Raw genomic sequence first — 27,384 nt, 5'->3', positions numbered from 1 at the left:
TCGCATGCGCACAAGCCTTAATTGCGCGAAATAGCAGGTTGGTATAGCCTTGCTATCCTCTCTGGTTTTACTATACGGCGGCCACCGCCCAATTTGGAAAGGGCCGCGCTCAACTCAGTCACCCGCTGCCCCCTCTTGCACCATTTTCGTCACAAACGCCACGAGTATACTCTGTGTAAGCGTGTTATAGTGTGAAGCCTAAACGCGTTATACTTCCTTAACACCCGGTTCGATCCTGAGACTGCAAAGCACATAAACATAAAGGAACAAATTGAGAAGGCATCTGTGCCAAACCCGGAGGAGTACATCTCTATAGACGAGGTTTTGGCTACAGCGGAAATCAAAAACTCTGTGACTGGCGAAACAACATCCGTGTTTGACCCTCCCTACGCCAGGGTGCTGTTTGCAAGGGCAATAAACAGGCACAATCCTGAGCTTAAACTACCTGTGCATGAGCCCGCCGGCGATTGGGTAGTGACCTACAAGCTGGATAAAACCCTTACACACACACACACACACACACAATTCATTAACGCCCGGCGGCTAAGCCGAAAGGGCAACTATCACTAATCTATCAATACAGGTCCTGCTGTGCATATGCCGTATCTCCTTCGAGCCCATACATAGAACCTTGCAGTATATGTCCTCTCAGCTGTCAGTTTCGTAGGGATCCTTGTGGGTTAGTAGTTTCGTTAGTAGACTGGCTTGAAGGCACTTCTTTAAGTGTTTAACATCCTATCCTCGGCAGTTGAAGCGCGTCCACCGTTTTTGGCACAAGGTAGTTGGTGTCGGTTAGTTAGCGGAAGGGTGTTATTATTGTTAGGCGACATGGTTAGGCGGCGTCGAGTCGCCCCGTAGCGATTGCGAATCGTATTGAGGCTCGCACGGCTTCTAAGTTCGGCGTCCAACTCTGGTCATCCGAGGGCGATTTACCGCCTAGGAAAAAGGATATGTTGCTTCGGTGAGTATGAGTACATTGCAGCATTTCCGTCCGGTGGGTGGTCCACTTCCGACATCGAAAGAGGAAGTGTTCCACCGTCTCTCTTGCTTGTCCACATCCACACTGATCCGTCTCTGCGACTTTGATCCGATAGAGATAGCCATTAAGTCTGGCCATGCCGGCCCGAGTTGGGCCAGCATGCTCGCTTCTTTCCATGATAATCGATTATACAGCTGTCGAGTGTGTTTCCCTGGAAGTGCTGCATCTACTCGTTTGGAATGTCTCCCCACGTTCTCTGCTAATTCCTTGCTGGCAACTGCTTGGGACCGAGCGATATTCAGTGTTGTCGACTTCATCCTGGGCACTAATTCTTGAGGGTAGAGTCTTCGTGGGTCGCGGCCCTGGCCTGCTCTTTCGCCAGGCTTAGCAGTCGATTATCTTCGCTGCTTGGGACCCAACGAATGTTGATTTCGTTCCCGCGTCTCCGTAGTCTCTTGATCAACTTGTATATCTGACAGATGTGTCCTTGGTCAGATTGTTGACGCGGATTCCGCAGCGTGAGAGCCGCCGCTTTGTTGCTCGTAAGCAGTGTGATTCGGTACTGTTTTAGTCCTGGTGGCATGTCTAACGCATGTGCTATTGCTGCCAGCTCTCCGGAGTACGGGCTCTATTCTGCTCTGGCGCCCAGTGTCACGGAAGAAGTCTTCAGTTTCAGTTTTCGATATCACGGGGGCTGCTTCTCGAGCGCCACCCCAAATCCTACGAACCCATTCCGCGCTGAGCTGCTGACCGCGGCTTGCATTGTTCCGCCCGGTGCAGTCTGTGAGTCCGCCATTGCTTCAACATCGGCCTCAACCTCTTTGCATGCAGCCGTCGTCTGAAGAAAAAGTATAGGGCATCCCGTGTGGAAGGGCAGCCAAATTAGCTTACGTAATTACTTCTTCGTTACATGGATCTGGACGAATAACCGCTCTATTTCTGAGCCCTAGCAATGTTGGTGTAGGACGCCTTGAGATTTGCAGATGAATTTTTTAGTCTTCTCATAGTTACCCAACTACGCCTAGTGCATCAACAGGGGCGACAATTCGCCTGGGGACCCAACAGCCTATTAATTTGAACGTCCTGATATTTCGTCAACTTAGACGGGCAACGGCTTTGCCCTATTTCCCTTATGAGTGGCCGCAAGCAATGTATCGTAAGCTACACATGTTGTTGGTATCACCAGCTAGGTTCTGTGTACACAGTTAAGTGGACAGTATGTATGCTTCCAAAGCAAAAGTCAATTGATTCATGTAGATAGATGTGTATCTTCCTAGGTCATGTTCCAAGATACCCCTTTATCCCATGCTCGGACATTCGGCGGTCACAACACCGGAGCCGCAGCTTCGCGCAAGTATGCGTATACCAAGCAAGGGATGTTACAGTATCTCAGAAGGATATATCCCGACACTGGCAACTTTTCTTTTGTGCAAAGGAACCAGTGTTCTCAAGTAGAAGTGAAGCAACTAAAAACATAACTCCAATCATACCGTGCCTTGTTGCGCACGTAGATCTCGCCATACCAGACTATTTTCTCTCCACCCATCCCTCAACTCGCACTCGTAAGGTGTTTGTGGTGATGAACTTCTCTAAGGCCCTATTGGGGTCTGCTTTGGTCATTGCATCTGCAGGGTTGTCGCTTCCGTTGATCCATCGTATTTCCATGATCTCCCTTCGTTCGTATGACTGGCGAAGTGCCATGATGTCGATCATGAGGCGCTTCTCCTTGGTGGTTCCGAGTTTGACGAGGCATTCGTAGAGAGAGTATGAATCCGTGCATACGATGGTAGGAATCTTCCCAAAACCAAGTTGGTCCGTGATCATCTTGATTGTTGTGCCGATTGCAATTGCCATGTCGACGCCTCCTACCACGATGCCAGAACGCTCCTAGTGACTCGTTTACTCTTGGTTGAGCTCCAATGGATCAGGTTTCCGGTGATCTCAAATTCCTCGTTCTGTGCGGATTCGTTTGCGAGGATAATCTCATATCCAATCTGGGAGCTGAAGTCTTTATTATTTGCGAATGATCCATCGACGAATACGAAGAGCTTTGCAGTTGACAAGTTCATCGCGACATATTTAATACCCTTATCCAGATTGTTTATTTGCCACTCGATCCGTTTGTTCAACGCGTTGACGTCGGCTTCCGTAGGATCCTGGTGTTGAGCAGCAACGGATAGGTCGAATGCAGCCTCCGGCTGGCAGATTGTTGCGATGTAAGCACCACGAGCACGTTGTTCCATGTACGCGTGCTTAAGGTCCTTGGAGTTGCAGTCGATAAGCTTAAGCCTCTTACCCTGCTCTTTCTGGCGTAATTCAACCGCAATATCTTCTTTCTTTTGTGTTAGAACACAGCCATTGAATATCAGCGGGTTCTCTGGAGATAGTGTATCCTTGGGTTTGGCGCTGAAATTTGCCTTCGCCAATTCCTTCTCTTCACACATGGCAAACTCGTCAGATCCCAAAATCAGAGTGTCATCGGTTTGCATTCCAACAACGCCGAATACTCCCTTTGCCGTCGAGATCAAAAAGCATGGGTCGTAAGTAGATGTGACCATCTCGAGCCTTTCCCGGTGGTGCTTGTGGTACGTTGCCCACCAATAGGTTCCGGCTTCAGGGACCCCGTATAACGGTTTCCGCACTACCATGATTGTGCCTGCTGGGAATTTGCTTTGATCTCCTTGGGTAGATGCGCCAGAATCAGTCGGTTTAACAAGGTTGTTGACTGGATATATGCTTGTGTGATGTCCCGGATTGACAGGCTGATATTCTTTTCGCTCAGTGACGGGGCAAGTGCAACGATGACACGTTGGCTGGCTCGCTGAATCGTCGGGGATTGGGTAAGAATCATCCCCTTCCCTTCGTCATTGTAGGCCTGGATAACGAGTCGTGACTTCTCGAAAGGCGTCCCCGTGGCCTTGCCCTTGATCTCATTGACTAGGCGTGAATTGAAGATGCGTACGCCGGCGTGCTTGATTGGGTCGTATTGCACGAAGTCGAACACACCTCTAGCTATCAGTCCTTCAATCTCCTTGCTCTGGGACTGCTCGAATGGCGATCCCGGGGTCGTAATGACACCTTCATTCCTCAACTTGATAGATAGTTCTATATCGGCTCGTTCTTTGCTTGTCATAAGCGCCATTGAAACGTCCTGTCCTTCTTGGATGGCATTGATAAATTGATCCTCGACATCTTGATGATTAGCAGCCTTTCGTCGATTGCTCCGCCGTATGGTTGCCTGCGGCTTCGGTTTGTTCTTCGATCCTGGCGGTCGTCCTCGACCTCGTCGTTGGACTTCGGCTGGTTTATCGGGCTCGTCAATATGTTTCGAATCGACAATCTTATCCACTTGGTCGTTATCTGCCCTAAAACGACGTTGTCCTCCCTCTCCCTCTGGGAGCTCTTCCCTGTGGTAGGGCTTGACAACAGTTGATCGGAACTTCGTAGGACCATGTAGCATATCCACGGTGCAAGTCTCTCCATCTACCGCTAAAAGCTTGTATGGGCCTTTCCATCCACCTTTCTCGCGCCAGACTCGAACATCTGATTGTAATGGTAGGTCCAGTGTGGTGATAATGTTGGGGCCGTTGCGCATGGCAAGAGCGTCATTCACCTGGCGTTCCGCATGTAGGCGACGGACCTCTTTGGTTGCGGCGCGGATAGCCTCAGCTCTCTTGACTACCGAAGGTGATGGTGGATCCATGTCAGTCATTCTCGGGTATGCCCCGAAGACGAGCAATGTTGGGATAATTCCATCCGGTCCGGCTGAGTCGTTGACGGCTTTTACAGCCATCTGCAGAATCATCTCCCTATCAATGTTTTCGTCCTTGAGCTCTTCCCTAAGAATGTCGTAGGCACGGCGCAGTGGTGCATGGTATCTTTCCACTTTCCCCACGCTATTATGGGCTTCTACAGGAACCTCCTTGACCTTGATCGACATTGATGATGCAAGCTGCTTGAATTCTATAGATGTGAAGTTCTTCCCCGCATCGTGCACAACATAGTCCGGTGGTCCTTGGTACGTATCGATCCAGCATGCACGAAGTGTGTCCCAAGCATTACGTGCGGACATGTCTTTAAGAAATCTCGCCGCACTAAATGATGTGGCTGCATCGATGACCTGCAAAACTGGTTTTCCCTCGAGGTACAGAATGTCGATAATAACTGAGTAGTTGAACTCATAGTCATCTTTCAGAGTAAACTTGAATCGTCCTGGGGACTTGCCTTTCATCTGGCAATGGTGGCAGAATTTCGTGAGGTAGTCAACACACTGTGAATCTACCTCGTGCCCGGCGCGTTGAAGGATTCGGGTCAATCTCCGCACTGATGGGTGCCCGAAACGTCGGTGTAGTTGTCGTAGCTCCGTTTCCGTGAGGTGGCTCCATGCTGCTACCTCTTCCAGACTGTGCAGCAACATCCATGGGTGTCCCCACTTACGTACGATGGGTACTCTCTTGTCTCCTCGCTCGAGCACGTCTTTCTTGTTTCGGAGCTCCACTCCCATAGCATCCATGTCCTTTAGGCAAAAGAGAAATGGTGTATTCGTGGGGAGGATATGGAAGGTAATGCTGCCGAGTGGAGTATCGACATCGGCAGTCCCTAAGGAGGGCTTTGGATCCCCGTCTCCGAATTTGATCTTCTGTTCCCCAGCCCGGGAAGTATTAAGCTTGACTTTAGGGTCAAGCCTGCATAATGCCCTAAATTGTGGTTCACCAGCGGACGAAACTCCAGAGGCTCCAGTGTCTGGCATGATGCCGTGGAAAGTGTCGGACGAGTACCGGTTGTCGAGTGTGAACACTTCCATAGCTCCTCGTGTGGTGGCGGTAGATCTGTTGACGTGGACTTCGGGTTCGGTGTAGGCGTACTTGAAAGGGGCGATTGACTGCGTTGAATTAGCTCCATTATTTGCTGCATTTGGGTTTGCATTTGATTCTGCAATTGCGTTTGTTGATTCTGCAGTTGCGCTTGGAGATCCCTGAACTGGTCCCTAGATACATATTCCATGCGATCCTCCTCCTCCTCCGACTCAGTATCTCGTGGTGGTGGTCGTGTTATGGCAGGAGAGGACGGGCCAGGTGTACAGTATGGAGATTCATCCCTAGCAGGCGCTTTTCCCTTCTTCGGGCCCATTTTGATTGAAATTATTATCAATTCCTCGAGGGGCAATTAAATAGACAAAACAGGTGGTTTAAAACCACGTAATATCAGCTCTAAAAGAAAGATATAGAGGGTCTCATAACCTGTTCGCGAGGCACAATTCTCTGAATTCAAGGGGCTCAGGCGAGCTGACTATCTAGATGGGTGACTAAGTGAGGCCACGTGACCATACCGAATATGGTAGGTCCCTAACAACTACTTTATATTACTTTACATAGTAATATTTTATATTTTTAGGCGAATAATATACCGACACCCCCGTTCCACCGACACCCCTTTGGATCCAGCGACACCCCTATTTCCCAATATAGTAATTTGGTCTCGTAGGGCAGAGGGTTAGGGCCAGAATATAGGGTAAATTATATGTCAACACCACTATATTTACATGCTCTAATATTCTCTACATGCAAGCTTTTTAAGATGTCAACTAATCCTGATGTTTCTAATAAGATATCTAACTCTGAAGCTGAATTATTTGATCTCCCGCTGCCAGAAGGCCTTCAAGAGTTAACATTTCGCTCCCCGGAGGAAGCTATTAAGCACATAAATAACTTTGCTTACAACAATGGATATACAGTTGTAAAACGGTGTTCAAAACCAACAAAAGCAGGTGTTATTAAGATAATATGGCTTAAATATAACAAAGGTGGAAAGTACAATAGCCGTCTTAATAAAACCAAGCGCCGCAGGAAAGGGAGTACCAGCTTAACCATGTGCCCATTTTCTATTATTCTTAGGCTCAAGCTATTTTATATGGCGGCTGGAGATTAAAGAAAAGCAGTATAATTATACAGCTTCTGCAGCTTTAACTCATGCAGTCCACGTTGTAGATATAGTATCCCACGCATCGAAAATAAGAGTTAACTTTAAACTGGAGCTTAACCACGTCATATTATTGCATCACTTCATAAAGAAGGTGCTGGAAGTGTTAAGGATCGGGATATCTATAATTTTAAAAGAGAAACAAGAAGGCGCTTTTTAAACGCAGGACTCCTATACAGGCTCTTTTATCAACTTTCCAGAGACAGACGAGTGGATTATTAACTATCAAATAGATAAAGATAATACAGTGGTGACAGTTTTTAACCTACAAATCCTGCCTGGAAATATTAAGTCTATACAGCACAGTTCTTTTATGGATTCAATATATAAAACAAATCGATACCAGATACCTCTTCTTAATATTATTGGTAGTACAGCCACCAATCGTACATTTTATATGGGCTTTGCATTTATATCTAATAAGAAGGAGGAGTTATATACATTTGCTCTTAACAGCTGGAGCTGTAATGAATCGCTTTAATATTGCCTTTCCAAAACCATTGTTACAGATAAGAATAAGGTATTAATAAAGGCAGTTGAACTTGTTTTTCCTTTTGCAGACAATATCTTATGCCTATGGCACATTGAAAAGAATATCTTGACTCGATGCAGACCAATTATTCGACATAAAGTGACTTGTCTTAAATATAATAATCCAAGCCAAGCAGTTGGAGATATCTTTAACCAGAAAGTTAAGGATAAATGGAAAGCTTTTTCTTGGATTATTTATAATAATAGTCAATGTAAAACCATAACAGAAATAGATGCAGCATGGGCTAATTTTACCAGCGAGTACGCCAGTAACATCTGGACTGATATTATTCGCTATATTCAAGAAATAGATGATAACCTGACTTTAGAGCGCTTTTTAAATGCCATACCAATAAGTCTCTTTATCTTGGTCAGATTGCCACTTCCCGTGTGGAGGGGAGTATTGGATTATTAAACAGAGCTTTAATCATCTACCAAGGACCTTCTTAGCGCTGCTGATATATAGGTCTTGTCCTTCAAGATCAACATCGAAAAGTATGGGATAAGATTAATAAGGATTAAGATCGGCGACCTATTTATCTCCAGACTTTATTTATCAAAAGTGCTTAATAAAGTATCTAGATATGCACTTAATATTGTGTATAAAAACAATACAATATTACCGGAAGGACAACCAGGAAAGCGGCCAATTAGGAATGCAGTGGTGTAACCCATACTACAATGCGGCTTCCATGTATCCACAGAATCCGGGAGCATCTTCAAAACCGCGAGTCTCTATATCTTGGAGATTTTGATCGTCATTGGCGTCTTTATAATGACCAGGACATGCCTCCGATTAACCCAAGAGACTTGGTTTTAGAACCAGAGGTTGTACGCCGAAAGGGCCGGCCGGGAGGATCATTAAATCAATCCAGTCAGGTAGAACCAGAACTGGAGCCAGCAAGTCAGGATCGCTCCACTCAGCGTGATCCTTCAGCCTTTGAAATTGTCTTATCCCAGGAATCATCGCGCGGGCAAGGGAGAGGGAGAGGTAGAGATAGTGGGCGTGTGTTAGGAGCGCTCGGAAGCGCGATAGCTAGATCCTTAGCTAAGATGCTTAGTCAGGTGCGAAGTGTTTATATTCGCACCCGCGGGCCTGAACTCTTAAAGGCCAGCGATTAGTTCTGCAATATACGTGGCTCTATCTTCTCTCCTATATAGACACTCCCTTTCGCACCGTAGCGCCCCATTCAGCTCGTTACCAACCCCCACGCATAACAGCGTGGGCGTGGGCGTGGGCGTGGTTGCGGTCGTGGTCGTGGTGGTCAGGTCCCGGGTGTCCCACCAGGGATGACAGGAAGGATACAATTCTGATGCTATACTAAATAAGGAAACAGATATTGATTAGTTTTTATTGCATTTTTAAGCGATTCAGGCAAGGCCACACCGGCCATATACTAACATGGTCCCTCCACCCAAACTCCCCGTCGGGGTGTTCACGTGATTATGCGCTATACTATATTGGGAAATAGGGGGTGTCGCTGGATCCAAAGGGGTGTCGGTGGAACGGGGGGGGTGTCGGTATATCATTCGCCTATTTTTATGCTATAAAAATTTATAGACTATACCCTATTAGGAAGTGGGACGGGATTCGGGATCTTAGGTTAAGAAATGGGACGGGAAAAGGGAAGTGATTTTTAAGATAAGAGGGAATGGGAAGGGAATCAAAATTTAATTCCCATTGGGATTATGGGACGGGACTTGAACCCTTTCGGGATCCCGGATCCCTCCAACGGTCAGCCTACGTGACGATTCCATCGGTACTGGAAGGTATCGTTGCCAAGCCTGGTTGATGATACAACATAATCGGATCGCTTATATTTCCTATATTAGTTAGTTTACATTCTTCATTTGTTTACCTCGCCCTTTATATATGCGAGATGTTTTGGTAGTTTAGTTGAATCAGAGACCTAATTCTATCGAGGATCGATACTTGCGGATACGCGTATTTTATGGTCGACATATTAAATTTTTTGATCAACATATTCATTTTGGGTGTCTAAAGGATAGGGTTATTTCTTGTCGAGGGGCGATGATTTGCCCGATTTCCGTGAGGAATTGGATCCCTAACTGCTATTCTTCGGTTATGAGGTGGTTTTCGCGTGTGAAATTATGCAGATGTGTGATAATGCGATCGACGAGATGATGGACATGGGGAATTTGGGTATTGTGAGTTCGTAAGGTGGATGTTCTCAGTTATGTTGTCAGTTATGAGGTCTTTCATGATAGAGATTCGGAACAGTACCTGGGTTTTTTCAACTGTGGCAGTCGGATTCTCGGTTGGGAACTTCTCACCTGTAATTGTCATCCATACGGAAACGTCTTCCATTCGGGAGTCATGCAACTTAGTCGATCAACCAATATCAGCCACACTAGTAGGGATTGAATTTGCTCGCTTAATGAATGGTCTGAGAATTCGCACATTTGCCATGGTTGAGCCATTATATATTCTGAGTCCCGCACCCGTTCAAATTGTTCAGTTGCTGTAGAGTATGCGAAGAAGACACCACAGAAGAGCAATAGAAGTATAGCGCGAGTTCCGCCTTAAATGACTGGATTTTCAATTTGACGTAAAGCTCCATGTAGTACTTGAAGCCACGGGTGTCCTTAATACAGAATGCCCTGACTACTGGGCAGTGAATTGTCAAGTGGGTCCAGGTTTAGCGGTGCCCAAATGCCATTCGTGGCCAAGGCGAAGGCATCGGAGATATTCCTATCGGACTTTTGCCCATGAGTAACCAAGCGTACGCCTATGTCTATTTCTCCGATTTAAGGGCACCGATCGGCCTCGCGAATTGTGGCAGACAGTCGATCTTCCGATACAAGTTAGATATAAGTTAGCCCGTGGTAGCTGTTGCCTTATTAATAAACCGGAGAAACCTTGCAATTTACGTGAGCAAAGGCTTAACCACCAGTAAGAAACGAACCATGAGTTGCAAGCTTCTTCTTTCCGGCGACCGGAATAACTTCACGACCCTTGCCCTTGACTTCGACAGAAAAAAGCTGAGCATACTTGCGGATTACCCGGCACCTTGCAATGCTTCCTGGATTGAAAGATCATCTTCACAATGGAGCGTTGATCATCTCGTTGGCCTATCAGAGGGTATTGAGGCCGGGCTCTTGTACAGTTTTGACATCGACCACGCGCAGGAAACGTGTAAAATTACCAGTCAGCAAGCCACCCTGGGCGCACCTGGTCACTGTAAGTGTGCAGCTTATGGTAACTTGCTTGATCCTATATTAACACGAAGCAAACAGTCATAACAGTTCGAGATGGTTCTGCACTTGCGCTCGGAACGGTGAGGCTCTAGTAACAACACATCGCTATCTATGCTAACAAGAAGTAGTACCTTGGTGGCTCCGTTGCACTGTATCCCATCTCCACCGACAAGACGGGCAAACTATTGCTCAAAGATGCGCCGCGATGCGAGATCCTGCCAGAATTCCCATACAAGTCGGAAGGACATGGTCCAAATCATGTCCGACAGCGCCAATGCCATATACACCAAGTACTCGAAGACAGCCGCGGCCTGTTGTACGCTCCAGACTTGGGATCGGACCGGGTGTGGATCTTTCGCCGCGACGGCCTGAAGCTGGATCTGTGCGGCTGGCTGCAGTGCCCTCCTGGCACCGGCGCTCGACATGCCGTACTGACACCTGATGGTATTTTCTGACCCAGTCTACACACCGAACCCGGCTGACTAGCCTCCAGAGAGGATTATGTACGTGATCGGCGAGCTGTCGCACACAGTCGTTGCATTCGATCTGTCCAACGCTCCCACCAACGGCATATTACCTATTGATGGCTTTGCACCTAACGTGATTCCTCCAACCGTTCGTCCCCACCATCAATTCATGATGGATTCCGCCGAGATATGTCTTCACCCAATTATTCGGAACGTGCTCTATGTTAGCAACAGGTGGGAAAGACAGATTGCGCAACGTGAGCCTCATCTCAAAGATGTCCCAAAGGAGCTACCGCCGGGAGATGACGTTGCGATTATTTTGCTCTCAGAGGATGGCAGGAAGGCCAGGGAGGTGAAACATGTCCGAACCAATGTAGATGTCATTCGCGGCATGCGGCTCAGCGATGATGGCAAATATGTTGCTGTGGTTGGGCAGGAGGGTGGCGGAGTCGAGGTCTACGAGATTAGTGGAGAGAATGGAGACGTGTGGGCACTTGTAGCAGGGCTTGAAGAGGGATTGGAGTCAGGCATAAAGCATGTTATCTGGCTGTAGAAGTCGATTAAAGAAGCAGCGTTCGATGTTAGAGCGACGTTGATACTGTTGCCGTATATCATTTCCATCTACGAGTGTCAGATTACGAAATGTTATAAATAGCTGAATATCGCGTTAGGCCAAAAGTTCATTCATCACACACCCCTTGGATGAAGATATCATCCGATCGCCGAGAGTCAGCGTGCTTTAAAACCTTGTTCGCACTACAGGGCTTCATGTGGACTTCGGACAAAGACATGATGCCCTCAGCTGGCTATTCCCTACGAGCAGAAAAGGTTGCTATCGTTACATTACATAGAGTAGCGATGTCTCGCCGAAACAATCCATATACAATAGCTCCTGTAGCCGATGCACTGACCCGCCAAGAAGTAGTCATTGCCCGATCTGTGCCCGGATTCAAACCGGGGATACTTACGTCCGATCAGGCATACAAAAGCCGTGGCAGTGGATTATCCAGGAAATGTCCGGTGCTTATCCATGATCTGCCAATTAATAATCGGAGTTACCAGCACAACGAGAAAATCGGATCGGGGCATCGCCTCAAAAGTTGTCGCGAGCAGAGACATTTCCGGTGAACAATTTGCTTAGTATAGGCGCGTCAAAAAGGGACAGTAAAAAGGAGGTAGTCCACTCCCATCGTCTCTCATCATTCACGTCCCCTCTCTCACACCTATCAAGATGGTAACTCAACCTCGTCTAAAGCTCGCCCTGATCGGACTTGGCCGTCTCGGTTCCATCCGTGCCCGGATCCTCGCTTTTCAACAGCCTCGAATCGAGCTTGTCGCTGCCTGCGACACCAAGCCTGGTAGTGACAAATGGGCGGCGACCAACCTTCCATCTTCGGTGCAATTCTTCGCGGATCCAGAGGATTGCATGAAAAATAGCGGTGCTGAGGCTATCCTTATTTCCACCGCTACTGCCACTCATGCCCCCTTGATTATTCGAGGCCTTGATCTGGGCTTGGTGAGTCTGTTTGTTAGTGCCCAGAAGCGCTGGAAACTAACACTGCTTAGCATGTTATGTGCGAGAAGCCAATCTCGGTGGATGTCATAACTACGGAGGAAGTGATTGCCAAGGCTGCAACGAAGCCTCATTTGAAGCTCTTGATTCCTTTCTGTCGGCGATGTAAGTGGCTCTCGCGCTCTGACTGTCCATGCGCAAGATTGACACCAGAGTTAGATGATGACTCTTACCGTGCTGCAAAGGAGATGGTACAGAACAACTCACTTGGTGATATCCACGCCGTCGAGACTACATGTATTGACCAACAGGATCCTACAGGTGAAGTAGCTCCTCTATCCAGCAATGCATCCTCCGCTAACGAGCTCTTCAGGCTTTTTCGTCAGCTTCTCTGCGCAATCAGGAGGTATTTTCGTGGATATGGGTGTACACGACGTCAGTCACTACAATTCCCTAGAGATCCATCTCCTCTGGCTAACGCTGTAATAGATCGACATTGGTAGATACTTCCTAGACGTTAAATCGGGGCTCAGCAACCCCAAGAAGCAAGTCAACAGGGTTATCGCGATGGGCCAGCAGGCAGTCTACGGCGAGCTCGCCAAATACGGCGACTGCGACAATGGATGGGGCCTGGTGGAGTTCGCAAATGGCAAGATCCTGACGACGCACCTGGGACGCACTCTCACGAATGGCTTCGAAGGCATGACCCGTGTATGTGGAATAAAGGGCCATTCAATCATTAACAGCAACTCCGCCATCAACCGCGTCGAGGTGCGGGACTCGCATGGAGTGCGCACAGCCACTACACCCGACGCTTTTGTTTTGTACGATAAGTCGTTTATCAATGACCTTGCAGAATTTGCGTCCGCCGTGCTTGACGAGAAGCCGCTCACTTGCACCCCGGAGGATGCCTACGAAGCGGCTAAGATTGCCACTGCGTTGCAGTACTCGTTCCGTACTGGGTTTCCGGTTTACTTTGATGACAATGGCGCGCCAATTATGGAGAGTGCTTCTACGAATGGTCACTAGGTTGTTTTTAGAGTGGTTGGGATAACAGTGATTGACATAGATAATGTGTATGCCTCAGGACGAAATGAATAGAGGAAGGATTCGTCGTATCCGTCATAAATTTTTGGATTTTGGTTTGCGGATGACTTCCCATGAATAACAGGTCGTAGTGTCGTTGCCTCAGCCACGGACTCTTGTAGTTACTTATAATATATAAAACTTTTACTGTATTTAAGCATAAGGTAAGGCTAAAATACAAATCTTACACAAAATCACTGTAATCAAATTGATAATGTTCGGATTAATCATTGCCAAGCCTGCACGGACGGGCACCGATAAGTAGATTCCGTAAATAGTTGTCAGCCATTGGAGTGAAAGTGCGAGATTACATACTCAAACATGGCTAGCCATTAGAGGGACCAAAGATCTCTTGAAGTAGCATGGGATCCCAAAATTCCTGTAGCTGAAACATCTGTCAGCTGTGAACTTCCGGCAATCGAAAAACTGATCTCACCAGGTCATCGGTGGAATCGGGGGTCACGAAAGGCAACGACGCGCCCGGCATCAATCCATCTATGATTCTCATTTGACCCTGAGACCCTACGAAGTGGCTTTGATTCGGCGACGGATTCGAATGATTAGGCTGAGAGCCATCTGGTGTCGCAGCAAAGTCTATAGTCCTGATTGTCTGACGATCTTGCCCAGCCCGCTCAATAAGCCTAGTTCGCCAGCCGAGCAACTCTACATCTTCGCTATCCTCTCTTTCTCTGGTCCCTGGGCAGCTTGAATCTCGATCGCGCTGGGATTGGGGCCTCTGTGTAGACTTAGCCGCCGAGATCTTAGATGAAGCCCGAGTGCGCAGCTTCAGAAGCCACTGCAGGTTACGGCGGTATCGGGGCGTGTTGGCTCCCTGTTGAATCACGGAAGTGAACAGGTCAATTGCAGCGTCGATTTGCGCAAGGACAAAGGTAGCCATCGGGTTAGCTGGGTTGCGCAAGACTAGCGTTCCCAGACATAACGCTGAGCCGAATACGTGGAACTAGGACAGATGTGAGGTTTATTTACCTGAGGTGAGGGACTCATTCTTACCCAGAAACTCCACTGCCTTGTACTGACCGCGGGAAAGCGAGTGTGGATGTCGTTTACAATAGATATGATGATCTAGGAACGTCAGCCCCACCGCTCGATGAACGACGAGTGCCAGGCTTACAGCGCAACGCTCTATAACCGTAAGGAAAGAAGTCGCGTATATAGATCTGACCGTGTCTTCCTTGTCTTCGTAGAGCGCTTTAGCATAGTAAGGTCTATGAAGGTTAATGATTGTCTCAGAAATATTGAGAGCGAGATTCATTTGCTAATTCAGTCAGCTTGCAGTCAAGACTAATAGGGCAGATAGACAGACTTGAAAAGAAATGGTCATCGACCTGCGGGATGGTTCTGGCGATGCTTCAATTGCCGCCTCGAACTGCGGATATCGAGAAGGCATTGACAAGAGTGCTGCTCGGCAGCGAAGTGAGAACGGGACATTACGTTCAAATTCGCCGCTAGATCAGGTTAGCAGAAAAAAGGAGTTGGGCTTGTGTAAACATACAGCCTGACGTCTAGGTCGATAACGTCGGAATACCGAGGTTTTCGCACTTTCATAGCCATATTCAGAATTCTGTACCTAGGTTAGCTGAGAATTAGCCGCGAATGAGGCTACAAACTCGGACGAAAGCTGAGAAAGTTCAAATCGGATAATAGAATAGCTCTTTTCTCCGCTTGAAATCAAAGGCTCCGATGGAAAAGCGACATCACAATGTTCCGGATTAATTGCACACCTGAGCAACATTAGTATTGTCATTAGCACGCGGAGGGGAGCTATACGGCCGTGAGAAGCAATGTGCCTGGAATGTATCAGCAGCATTGCACTCCCAGAAAACCTTCCGTCTTTCTTCGACGACATCCTGCGGTAGATTCCAGCGAGCACCGTCCCGATGCATACCCATCTAAATACGTAGTCAGCTTTCACTCCCTAGCTTTAGCAGCTGCGCTTACCGCTTGAATCAAGCGCATGACCAAACCCCACAGCGGCCAAGCATTATCACGGCGCCCATCCTTGTCTAACTGCCTACGTTTTTGTAAGAAACGCGAAGGAGGGTAGGGATGTGTATACGCACAGATGCAAATGGGCCATAAGGTGCTAGAAGTTATTAGCAACTGAGAAGTTGGAATGGCGTTCGGACTCACCAGGGTCTGTAACCCAGCTACCATATTGTTCGATAGAAAGTTTCCTTTTACCAATGCTCGTTCCGAGAGGTGCAACCAATCTTCGGCAGATGAGTCGTAGTTGGGCATCTCGATATTATACATGGTACCTTGTGCCATGACGATATATACGAGTGCAATCTCCTGGGGATTAACAGAAGGCGACAAGGTGTCCTTATCAGAGAGCTGGTAGACACGGTCAAATGTTCTCTGGAACGCGGGCTTGGGTGCAACGTCATGACTGCATCTTGTCAGAGCTTCTCTTGGAAACCTGGTTTGCATCACTCACTGCCAAGCACAATAACGATAGTACGATTCAACTAGTGTCCACGCTTCTCTTTTGGGGGTAAGTGTGAAAGTAATCCCTGAGTGCTGATGTGCGCCGCCGACGAGTTGAATGGGAATGCGACGGGGACAGGACCTAAATGCCAGTCTCCTCCCGGGAATTGTGTGGACGATAGCGGTGCTTTCGGAGACGGAGGCCGAGTAGCAGGTGGGGTATCAGATGTGTTTTGGGTTTCCGACTAGAATATCTTAGCTACGCCAGCGCCATGAAAGTCAGACGACATACATCTTTGAGCCATTCACTGCCTGCTGTTGGGCCTAGATACCTGGATCGACCCCCCTTACTTAGCATCAGTGTGCCGTAAGATCCACTGCCCTCGTTAACATCCACCGGCTGCGATGTGAAATTACGCTGCTCGGGTACAGCGTTTCCATGGGTAGGTACTGATGCAGGGCCTAGGACAGTCTCTGGCTGTAGCGCCCTAGCAAGAAGAGCAAGTTGATCGATATCGTTGCGGCTACCTTGACTCCGAATCGTCGGGATACGGCCAGATGTTCTCGCGGACTCGTGCGACTCTTCCAATGCCGGTATATGAAGATTATGTGGAGAATGATCATAGTGATTGTCGACTGGGAGAGCAGATTGCAAGTTGTCCGGGGCGTTTTCTAGGGATGACAGTCGACGATGATCTGCGACGTCTTGCGTCTGTCTCGACTGCCTGTCGGGCTCGTCACTAAAGCAAAAATCAGCCAGCATTCATGGCGACCATCAAACGAAGCCTACCTCAATGGTACTTGATTGGATGAGGCTGCTTCACAAAATGCTACCCTGTGTCTACGGACACAGTTCGAGCACGGCACTACAACATTTCTTTCAGCCTTGAAACACTACTCATTGGGTACTACAGATGCATGATCTGACAATTCAGTACTAACCCTGCCGATCACATTTCATCTTGAGGCGGCGACATTCTGACTTACGACGTCAGTACCCTGATCCCGTACCTACCAGGCTAAGGATTGACTAACCTGCACAGCTGTAGGAAGGCCGTTGTCTTCGCTGTTTCTTGCGAGGTCTTAGGCCCTCGTCAGCATCCCTGTCCGGATACCGGCCATTTGACGCTCTGCCCGAGGTTCTCAATTGATCCGACTGTGTGGTGTAGGTCATTTTGCGACTGGTTCCGGCGACAAAATGGCACGAGAAGAGACATCGGAGTTGGCCATGCACAGCGGGGCATGGACCGGTTTTTGTCCGGTCACGTGCAGAATGCACTTTTCTCCGATCCTTAGTCATCCATTATACCCGATACATTGGCCTTGATGCCATTGAAATAAGCAAGACATGGCAGTTGCCAATGCAAGCCATCGAAGACGCATACACATCTAATCTCTGTTGAATTTGTTACAATGGTGCTTCTTGACAATCACCAATCTGCTGTTGGCAGCAAGTTCGACGTGGCAGACCTGAAGACGCAAGTTCTTGTCAATCAGTTGGAGCCCCCTGTTGCCGACAACTTCATGTACGACTTCAGGTACAATCATGCTCTTCCTACTTCGGACGTTCTAGGAATCGAAATTCCCCCTAATTGCGATGCTAAAAGGGAAGCCGAGACTATTGTGGCGAGTCTCTCGGAGACTATGGGGACCGCGCATGCTCAAGCGTTTGCTGACATGTTCCTTGAACATGGTAGGCTTGTTCTAGCCAGAGCAAACGATTGAAGATGACTGACGCTCTGGGTAGGCGTTTGGCGTGACAAGCTGTCTTTCACCTGGGACTATCGCACCTTCAATTTCCGTCCTGCAATCCTGCAAGCCGCCACCGACCTATTCCTTCAGACCAAGGCGACCAACTTTAAGTTCTTGACGCCTGCGCCCACTGTTTCTCACTCTCAACCCGACTTTGCCCAGTTGCAATTTGTCGTCTCTTTTGAGACACAGATTGTCGTTGCTTCAGCGGTCATTAACGCTGTTCTCACGAAGGAGGGCTGGAAGATCTACACCATGCATACCGTCGCAGAAAAGTTGAAGCAATTTCCGGAGGTTCCTCCGGTAGACGGGCATATGACTGGCCCTGTCAGCTGGGAGATGCAAAGAACACAGGAAATAGAAGCTGCCAACCCTGAAGTGCTGATCATTGGCGGAGGTCAGAAGTAAGCCTTCAATTCCCAGCTCCGTTGTGGTTGCAGATGTTAACATTGAAAAGTGGACTCGCCCTGGCCGCCCGATGTAAAGCTCTTGGTATGGAAGCGCTCATAATTGAGCGTAGCGAGGAGATTGGGGATGTCTGGAAGAAGCGCTACGAGTACCTATCCCTGCACTTTCCTCACTGGGCCGATGACCTGCCTTATTTTCCATACCCCAAGCGCTGGCCCACGTACACTCCCGCGCAAAAGCAGGGTCTCTACATGCAGTGGTACGCCTCGGCTCTGGAATTGAATGTCTGGACCAAATCATCGGTCGTCAGCGCCGAGCAAGATGACAATAGAAACTGGACTGTAGTAATCAACAAGGAGGGCAAGGAGAGCCGCACTCTGCACCCCAGTCAGGTCGTCATGGCTACCTCGCTCTGCGGCGTCCCTATGATGCCCACAATCCCTGGCATGTCGGAATTCAAAGGGGGCGTCATCCGTCATTCCACTGCGCACGGCAGCTCTCGGGACTTTATTGGCAAGAAGGTGTGCGTCGTCGGCACTTCATCGTCCGGCTTCGATACTGCGTTCGACTGCTTGCGCCGCGGTATCGACGTCACCCTTCTCCAGCGTTCTCCGACATACATCATGTCTCTCTCACACTCAGTTCCCCGGATGATTGGAAACTACGCCCCGGACGAGGACGGCAATCGCCCCAGCCTCGAGGAACAAGACCGTCTCTTCTTCGCTACCCCGCTCGGTCCCGCCGAGGAGCATGCCAGGCGTACTGCTAAGACGCTCGAAGATCTCGATCGACCGCTTCTTGACGCTCTAAATGCCCGCGGTCTTAGGACATGGCGCGGCCAGCGTGGCACCGGCGGCGCGACCTTAGGGCAGACCCGAAACGGCGGGTTCTACTTCGATGCCGGGGCCTGCGAACACATCATCAACGGCAAGATCAAAGTCGAACCAGGGTACATTGAACGATTCACGGAAGATAAAGTGATTCTTAACGGTGGCCGGGAGCGTGATTTCGACCTAATTGTGTTTGCTACCGGGTTCTCCAACACTATTGACTCCGTTCGTGCCACTCTTGGTGACAGGATTGCCGACAAGTGCGGTCCCATCTGGGGTATTGACGAGGAAGGCGAGTTTAAAACCGCCTACCGGGAAACAGGTGTGGCTAATTTCTGGATCTTGGTCGGTTACCTGCCCTACACGCGCTTCCACTCGAAGATGCTGGCTTTGCGGTTGAAGGCTTTGAAGGAGGGTATCTCTCCTGCTCCTTACAAGAATTAGAATAGTGAATATCCATATGCATAGAGCTTCCTTGGCGCTTCTAGAGGTAAACAAGTCTTAAGCGAGCGTCCGCAACGAGACGACCTGATGCTAATTTAATCCGGTGCATTACCGGACAATCTTATAAATCGTGTATGAGCACTTTCTGGGAAAGGCTATGTGTTTTTCGATAGGAAGGCTACATTTGTATTTATAATGCTCCCGCTATAATGAAACAAGCCTCTGTGTTTGCTGACGAAACCCAAAAGTAGTCTCATGGAAGAGGTATCGAGGCAAAGTTATAGCATGGAATACCAAACTGAATCTATTCTTTTACATTCTCGTAGCTAGACACTAGTTCACCCCAACAGGTCCATACCGGTCCTCAAATCCAAGGTCAAAGCCCCAGAGAGGCGTATTCAAGCGTTTCGCCTTGCCTTGAGCAGCGATGCCATCGAGCACTGCCAATTCCTCTGTCGATAGGGAGATAACTTCCTTGTTACTAGATATCCGCTTTTCAGTAACGGATTTGGGAAGCACAACGACGCCTTTGTTGACGTGGTAGCTAATCAGGATCGTGGCGCCTGAGACACCATTCTTTTCCGCAATTCGTTGGATATCGGGATCAGACATGATCGGAGCACCTGGAACACCTGTTTAACTAGTGTCACATACTCTTCATTGCTGCAAATCTCACCTGTTGACCCGAGTGGCGAGTACGCTTCGAGAAAAATGCCGAGTTTGCCGCAGTACTATCGCAGCTCGTGCTGTGGGAAGAACGTGTGCGGCTCAACCTGGTTCACGGCTGGGACAACAGTCCAAGTTTTACGAAGCTTCTCCAGATACGAAATAGACCAGTTGGCAACGCCGATTGCCTTGATTTTGCCTGACCGGTAGACCTCCATTTGGCGCCAGGTCTCGCTCTGGTCTCATGATCGGTCGAACGCGCGGGTACCGTCCGGATTGACCGGCAGGAGCTCGCTTGTCTCGTTCTGCAAGCCGGGAAATCAGTGAGAGTGTCCTTCAATAAGAAGCGGTAACAGGATACGCACCGGAACTAGCCGGACGGGCCAGTGAATAAGCTGGTTGGGAAGATATCAGTCTTGTTGGCAAGGTATTGTATGGACCGCAGCCACTTACCTAGAGATCAAGGTAGTCGGTGCCCAGAGCATCCAAAGTTTTTTCCAGATCAGCCTTCACATTGGGCTGGTCCGTATTCCATAGCTTACTGGGAATGAAAATTTCTTCACGAGGCACGCCGCTATCTCTGATCCCCTGGCCTACTTCGTTTTCGTTGCCTGGGCATGTTATTGTACCGGTATTGATTCCATCGGGACAAAGTTTGCCGCATCCACAGTATGACCGGTCGTAAGAATGATATCGGAGATAATCACGTCCACCGGACAATTCTCACAGTCCCGGTCCAAGACGGAGCGATGATCCCCGACCTACTACGTTAACGCCCGATTAATGCCCTCCAGACTGAGACTTCATGACAGCCAAGTCTCTGGGGCATTATGGATTAGGTTAGTGTTGTATTTATTCTTTTCTACTATCTGGTAAATTCAGACCTATGGACATGGCTGACTATATGTTCGAAAATCGCAAGTTTACGTTTTAAGACCTGGCTAAATATGAATCGAAGTTAGGGTACTGTAACAGACAATAAAGCTGTCATATCGACAGACCTCTCTTAGAACGGTCATTAGTTAGCTTTTTCAACGTAGGCGTACAAATATAATAAACTTTCTGACGTCGATGTGTCCGGACTCGCTAACTCCCCAAAACTAGGGCAGTAGTTGGATCTACCATCCAATCATGCATCTTCCACCCAACATAATACCCCGTATTTCGGCACTTTTAGCGCAAGAGGGGAAGTCTGGGGTTTCCTTACCGCTGCCAATTAGACTGTATAAGTAGGGACCGTTGAGTCCTTTCAGGTACTTCCTTATTCTTACCCATGATAACTATGTTCGTCTAATCATCTATTCCTTCATATACATTACAAGATGGATGTTAGCCAGACCATCACAAAGAAAATTTCACAGGAAGGCGGCCTGTCTGAAGGATTCTCCTATCATGCTGAAGACATGGCGGCAGAACGTGAGCCCTACGGCCCCCCGGGTCTACAGGGATTAGTATCCAACCCCTTCGTTTTGATGTGCGCAGCCTGTTCGGCATTAGGTGGTCTGGTATTTGGCTATGATCAGGGCGTGGTGTCTGTCACGTTAGTCATGGAGCAGTTCCTGTACCAGTTCCCGCGCATTGACGGCCCTGGCTCGGGCTTCTGGAAAGGGTTGTTGACAGCAATACTTGAGTTGGGTGCGTTGATCGGGGCGCTCAATCAGGGCTGGATCGCAGATAAGATCTCGCGTCGGTACTCAATTCTCCTCGCCGTGGCCATATTCACAGTTGGTTCCATTCTGCAGACGGCGGCCATCGAATACGGAATGTTGACCTTTGCCCGCTTTCTGGGTGGCGTCGGAATTGGCATGTTGTCTATGGTTGCGCCATTATATATTGCAGAGATCAGTATGCGCTTCCCCCTTCCCAGATGATTTCTACAGACTATTTTCCCTTTGAACGAGGCCATAAATAACTCTTTTCCCTTCATCCTTTAGGTCCAGCTGAAAGTCGCGGTACGCTTCTCGTGCTTGAGGAATGGTGCATCGTCGTGGGCATTGTCATCGCATACTGGATCACATTTGGCACTCGATATATACCCGGCGAATGGTCCTGGCGCCTCCCGTTTCTTCTCCAGATGGTTCCCGGATTTGTGTTAGCTTGCGGTGTTATGTTTCTCCCCTTCTCTCCTCGATGGCTCGCCTCAAAAGGCCGCAATGAAGACGCTCTGCGGAGTCTCAGCAAACTACGCAACCTTCCTACCACAGACAGACGTGTGCGTCAAGAGTACATGGATATTCAAGCCGAGGTGCGCTTTCACCAGCAGATGAATGCCGAAAGGCACTCGACTCTGCAAGGTGGCGGACTTAAGAATGTGTTTCTTTTAGAAATTGCCTCTTGGGCCGATTGTTTCCGAAAGGGCTGCTGGCGCCGCACCCACATTGGCATTATGATCACTTTCTTTCAACAATTCGTGGGCATCAACGCGCTGATATACTATTCACCCACACTCTTTGAAACGATGGGATTCGACATGAATATGCAGCTCATCATGTCGGGTGTCCTAAATTGCTTGCAGCTTGTCGGCGTGACAACAACTGTCTGGACTATGGATACGCTAGGCCGTCGCAAGCTCCTGCTCGGCGGGTCTGTTGGCATGGCCATCTCGCATATTATAATTGCTGCTCTTGTCGGCTTATATAGCTCCAACTGGAGCGCCCACGAGACCCAGGGCTGGGTAAGCGCAGCCTTCCTGCTGATCTACATGATTGCGTTTGGTGCTTCCTGGGGCCCTGTTCCTTGGGCGATACCATCGGGTGAGTTCTTCCATTTATCCAGTTGTCATTTACAGGCATTAATATGACACGTGCCCCAGAGGTCTTTCCCTCGTCTCTCCGTGCCAAAGGTGTTGCGATCTCCACCTGCTCCAGCTGGCTTAACAACTTCATTATCGGGCTGATCACTCCTCCCCTGATCGAGGATACCGGGTTCGGGGCGTATGTCTTCTTCGCTGCCTTTTGTCTCCTCTCCGGTATCTGGACATTCCTTTTTGTTCCCGAGACAAAGGGCCGAAGTCTAGAGGAGATGGATCATATTTTCAAGGATAACTCGAATGAACATGAGCGAGCACGGAGAAGGGCCATTGAGGTGGAGCTCTTGAATGAACGTCTGGAAATGGACATATAGCTTGACAGCTTGGTCATCATAGGAAACAATTTTATGGATAGTTTTCTGCGTATAGGATATGATGGTATGTGATTGAACTCTTACCAACTCTCTCTATGTTTTAGCCAACCTCAATGTTACCAAGGTCATCTTCCGCACTGTATATAGACGAAGAATTATGGAGTGTAGGAAAGACTAGGTAAAGTTACTGTATGGGGTTTCAGCTGAAGTAAGAATCAATGAAAATGGAAGCTAAACCATGGCTAGGCTACTAAAATCTTACCTTCCTTATTGAAATACTATTTCAAAGACGTGACATTTATCACTGTCCTACGGCCGACGGGCCCAATTATATATTACTCTAACAAGTTTTTAACTAACTATAAACTACTTAAATATAATTAGAGTCTAGAAAACTCCGCCATTCATCATTAACCCATTTGTCTTCAGGGTCGGAGCCTGAATTGATACCAAATAGGTCTCAATCGCAACCCAGGGTTTCAGGCACCAGCCGGTAAGTTCTCTTTACGTGCTTTCGAAGTAGTTATTAAGTACTTTATAATCAGTTCAATATCTTCGTCGCAGAGTCTTCGTCGAATTTCTTCACAAATATATTAAATTCTGAACAACAGCGACAAAACTTCGATCTTCGAGAGCGAGAGCTTCAATTAAAGGAAAAAGAAGAGCAGGTACGAGAGAAACAACTTCAAAACGAGGAAAAAGAGCTGAGCTTATGGAAAGGCGCGCAAGATTACAAAATGTAAACCATGAGATGTTGTAAACAGCTATTAAGTAGTTAGACAGCAGTAAATTACTGGTTTACAAGTACTTAAACATTTTACTCGAGTGGTGAAAACGGTCATCATGTGATCGGGTACGGTTGTTAGTGACCTACCATATTCGGTATGGTCACGTGGCCTCACTTAGTCACCCATCTAGATAGTCAGCTCGCCTGAGCCCCTTGAATTCAGAGAATTGTGCCTCGCGAACAGGTTATGAGACCCTCTATATCTTCCTTTTAGAGCTGATATTACGTGGTTTTAAACCACCTGTTTTGTCTATTCAATTGCCTCTCGAGGAATTGATAATAACTTCAATTAAAATGGGCCCGAAGAAGGGAAAAGCGCCTACTAGGGATGAATCTCCATACTGTACACCTGGCCCGTCCTCTCCTGTGATAATACGACCATCACCACGAGATACTGAGTCAGAGGAGGAGGATCGCATGGAATATATATCAAGGGACTAGTTCAGGGATTTTTAAACACAACTGCAGACTTAATTGCAGAATCAAATGCAAACTCAATTGCAGCAAATAATAGAGCTAATTCAACGCAGTTAATTGCCCCTTTCAAGTACGCCTACTCTAAATCCGAAGCCCACGTCAACAGATCTACCGTCACCACGCGAGGATGACGCCGGCCGCGCGAGTATAATACAAGCAGTCAGCACCATGCGGAAGGATGTTGGTCGAAAGCTTTAATATAAACTATAATCTCTAAAGATTTCCAATTTTGCGGATTGGAAAGAGGATCTATTTAAAGACACCCGTATTATAAACGCGGAGTTAATTTTAATTAACAAGGAGCTTAATCTACCATATAACAGTGAGGAGCTTAATTTAGCAATTTGGCAGATAAAGAATAAAGCTTTGGCTATCCGAATTTACCAGTTAATATCACGAGAAGTGCAGGATTGCCTAGGTAAAATAAATATCTTAAAGGCAGCTGCATTATATATACAAATCTATAAGGTAATAGGTCAGACAAAGGCCCAGGAGCGCTATAACCTAGTGCGAGAAATTATTAATATTAAATTATATAATAGCGATTATTTGGCGTATAAAAGCAAGCTTTTAACACTCTAAGCATGCGCAAAACACCTCCATGTGACTGTGGATAATATATTTTATAATATCCACTATATTCGCCTACGCAATTGGCAATCGAATTTTATAACGAATAAGCTTGATCCATTCCTTGCCTTAGGGGCAGGAAATCAACCGATTAAGAATACCAATCTAGTTAAGATTAAATAATAGTTAAAATTGCAACAATCTAATACATGCTGTTTAAAGACTTCTGGATCTAACCAATAATCTGATGGCATTAAAAGAAGCCGGATAACAAGTTATCGGACTCTACCTCTTCTAAAGATGCGAAATTGTCTTGCAGTTATTATAAATAATATTCTCTCACGAGGATATGCTAGTATTAGAATCCCGAGGCAATTTCCTTCTAATAAAGCAACGCCAGCGTTTCTCAAGCGAATTAACAAGTATAGGGCTACAAAAGGTAATCCTGCATATACACCACCTGCACCGAAGCCCTTAGTATCTGCGAATTATGTTGCGGAATTAAGCATGTAATAACTACCAGAATAGTATGTGGATACATGCGCATCGTACTATATAACCCCCAACAAGACGTCTTTTCAACATACAAAATTCTACCGACTGGTATGCCTAATATTGGCGGATCCTTAGGTGGATAAAAGCCTCCCCTCGCTGAGGGAACGGCCCGAATAACATTTAATAATATTATAATTAATATACCAGAGGTGCGCCACGTACCTGGTTTGTTAGTAAATTTATTAAGTTACGCGCAGCTCCTAAAGGCAGGTTTTAAACTATTAATCCCAGAGGACGCGTATACCAATATTGTTTTTACTAACAAGAACAGCTTGACTATTACTGCAGTCCCTTCGACAACAAACTGTTATAAAATTAACAGTGTGATATACAAGACATCTTAACCAGAGGAGTTAGCTCTTGCGGCTATAGCCTCTAAAGCACCTCAGGTGGCTACTATAATCTAATGGCATCGACAATTAGCGCACCTAAATTACCCTAATATTTTACGATTATCTTGTACGCCTGGCAGTCAGATTAAGGTTTCCGATCCCCAATCTCGGCCCTTTTGCAATATCTGCCATGCGGCGAATTAGAAACGCAGCTAATCTTATACCTTGGTAAAATATACCACGAGACCTCTTCAACGCATTTTTATTAATATTACGGGTGGAGGTAATACTCTGTCTGAATGCTATAAGCAGCTAAACAACCCTGCTTCTTGTACGGGTTCCTGCTATTATATACTGATAACAGACGACGCAATATAATATTAGTGGATTCTGTTTCTTAAAAATAGAAAGCTTGTCTATTAACATCTCGAACAATAGCTTAGCTATATAAAAAAAACCAAGGCTTTTAACCGCCTGCATTCGTGCATTGCGACAACAAATTTGTGACTAAGGAAATAATAAAATGGGCGAATAAAAATAGTGCGAAGATAAAACCAACCAATCCCTATTCCCCATGGCAGAATGGACCAGGCGAACGCGCTAACCAGATTATTATTAAGCGTATGCGCGCGATTCTGCATGATTCTGGATTACTATATTAGCTCTGGCAGGACGCCATGCAACACGCAGTCTATATCACAAACAATATCCCTACGTCTACTACGCTGTACGCAGATTACTCAGTTCCAGGGGGTATCTACTAATCTAGATATTCGGCCCTCGCAGCATGCTATACCGCATTCCGCATTTTTTAACAAGTATCCGCACATTGCTCACATTCGTCCCTTTGGTTGTTGTGTTTGGTATTATAACGACCCAGGATATCAAGATTTTAACAAGATTGTTAGCCGCGGCGCTCCAGGTGTTTATATCAGCAGCAATTCTTCAACCAATTATAAGGTCTACGTCAAAGAGACAAACAAGGTTATTCGGACTGGCCATGTTTTATTCAACGAACAGGCTCAGAGGGAACAGCCTACAGAAAAACCGATTAATTCTACCGTACCTCCGGACCCTGAACATCTCGCGCAAGAAGCGCTGCATCTCATGGGGATTCTCCCGCGGAGGATAACGGACAATCTGACTGGGTTCGACCTGCTAAAGGCTTTGCTCTATTCGCAGGATTTACCCCTACTTCGCCTGCTTCTGCTGAGGCAA

General features: G+C 47.5%; 7 protein-coding genes across 7 annotated transcripts; 5 read left to right on the top strand and 2 right to left on the bottom strand.

Moving 5' to 3' along the window:
• Positions 1–1,560: 1,560 nt before the first annotated feature.
• On the top strand, positions 1,561–1,834 carry ATNIH1004_011607 (uncharacterized protein; the record flags this gene model as incomplete). The annotated part of the gene is made up of 2 exons (XM_033576169.1): positions 1,561–1,762; positions 1,830–1,834. The coding sequence occupies 2 exons, from the start codon at positions 1,561–1,563 to the stop codon at positions 1,832–1,834; spliced, it is 207 nt and encodes a 68-aa protein (XP_033422024.1).
• Positions 1,835–10,417: 8,583 nt separating this feature from the next.
• Positions 10,418–11,728, top strand: ATNIH1004_011606 (uncharacterized protein; the record flags this gene model as incomplete). The annotated part of the gene is made up of 4 exons (XM_033576168.1): positions 10,418–10,691; positions 10,748–10,788; positions 10,837–11,152; positions 11,202–11,728. 4 exons carry the CDS (start codon positions 10,418–10,420, stop codon positions 11,726–11,728), a joined length of 1,158 nt encoding a protein of 385 aa, XP_033422023.1.
• Positions 11,729–12,406: 678 nt separating this feature from the next.
• Positions 12,407–13,717, top strand: ATNIH1004_011605 (putative NAD binding Rossmann fold oxidoreductase; the record flags this gene model as incomplete). Its single annotated transcript, XM_033576167.1, has 5 exons — positions 12,407–12,691; positions 12,742–12,853; positions 12,908–13,009; positions 13,062–13,123; positions 13,178–13,717. 5 exons carry the CDS (start codon positions 12,407–12,409, stop codon positions 13,715–13,717), a joined length of 1,101 nt encoding a protein of 366 aa, XP_033422022.1.
• Positions 13,718–14,099: 382 nt separating this feature from the next.
• Positions 14,100–17,396, bottom strand: ATNIH1004_011604 (Zn(II)2Cys6 transcription factor; the record flags this gene model as incomplete). The annotated part of the gene is made up of 15 exons (XM_033576166.1): positions 14,100–14,159; positions 14,211–14,695; positions 14,762–15,050; positions 15,099–15,240; positions 15,288–15,356; positions 15,403–15,516; positions 15,563–15,684; positions 15,734–15,806; positions 15,856–15,878; positions 15,926–16,184; positions 16,265–16,467; positions 16,515–16,962; positions 17,013–17,088; positions 17,165–17,200; positions 17,258–17,396. The coding sequence occupies 15 exons, from the start codon at positions 17,394–17,396 to the stop codon at positions 14,100–14,102; spliced, it is 2,538 nt and encodes an 845-aa protein (XP_033422021.1).
• Positions 17,397–17,635: 239 nt separating this feature from the next.
• On the top strand, positions 17,636–19,656 carry ATNIH1004_011603 (flavin-containing monooxygenase; the record flags this gene model as incomplete). Its single annotated transcript, XM_033576165.1, has 3 exons — positions 17,636–17,915; positions 17,970–18,378; positions 18,432–19,656. 3 exons carry the CDS (start codon positions 17,636–17,638, stop codon positions 19,654–19,656), a joined length of 1,914 nt encoding a protein of 637 aa, XP_033422020.1.
• A 333-nt stretch (positions 19,657–19,989) lies between these two features.
• ATNIH1004_011602 (uncharacterized protein) lies at positions 19,990–20,540 on the bottom strand (the record flags this gene model as incomplete). Its single annotated transcript, XM_033576164.1, has 2 exons — positions 19,990–20,200; positions 20,389–20,540. The coding sequence occupies 2 exons, from the start codon at positions 20,538–20,540 to the stop codon at positions 19,990–19,992; spliced, it is 363 nt and encodes a 120-aa protein (XP_033422019.1).
• A 1,104-nt stretch (positions 20,541–21,644) lies between these two features.
• Positions 21,645–23,445, top strand: ATNIH1004_011601 (sugar porter family MFS transporter; the record flags this gene model as incomplete). Its single annotated transcript, XM_033576163.1, has 3 exons — positions 21,645–22,167; positions 22,257–23,075; positions 23,135–23,445. The coding sequence occupies 3 exons, from the start codon at positions 21,645–21,647 to the stop codon at positions 23,443–23,445; spliced, it is 1,653 nt and encodes a 550-aa protein (XP_033422018.1).
• Between the last annotated feature and the right edge of the window lie 3,939 nt (positions 23,446–27,384).

Source organism: Aspergillus tanneri, assembly GCF_003426965.1.
Source record: "Aspergillus tanneri strain NIH1004 chromosome Unknown AapTan_8_pilon_pilon_pilon, whole genome shotgun sequence".
Lineage (NCBI taxonomy): Eukaryota > Fungi > Ascomycota > Eurotiomycetes > Eurotiales > Aspergillaceae > Aspergillus > Aspergillus tanneri.
Note: the sequence above shows the minus strand (reverse complement) of the source record. Positions and strands in the feature narration are given on the sequence as shown.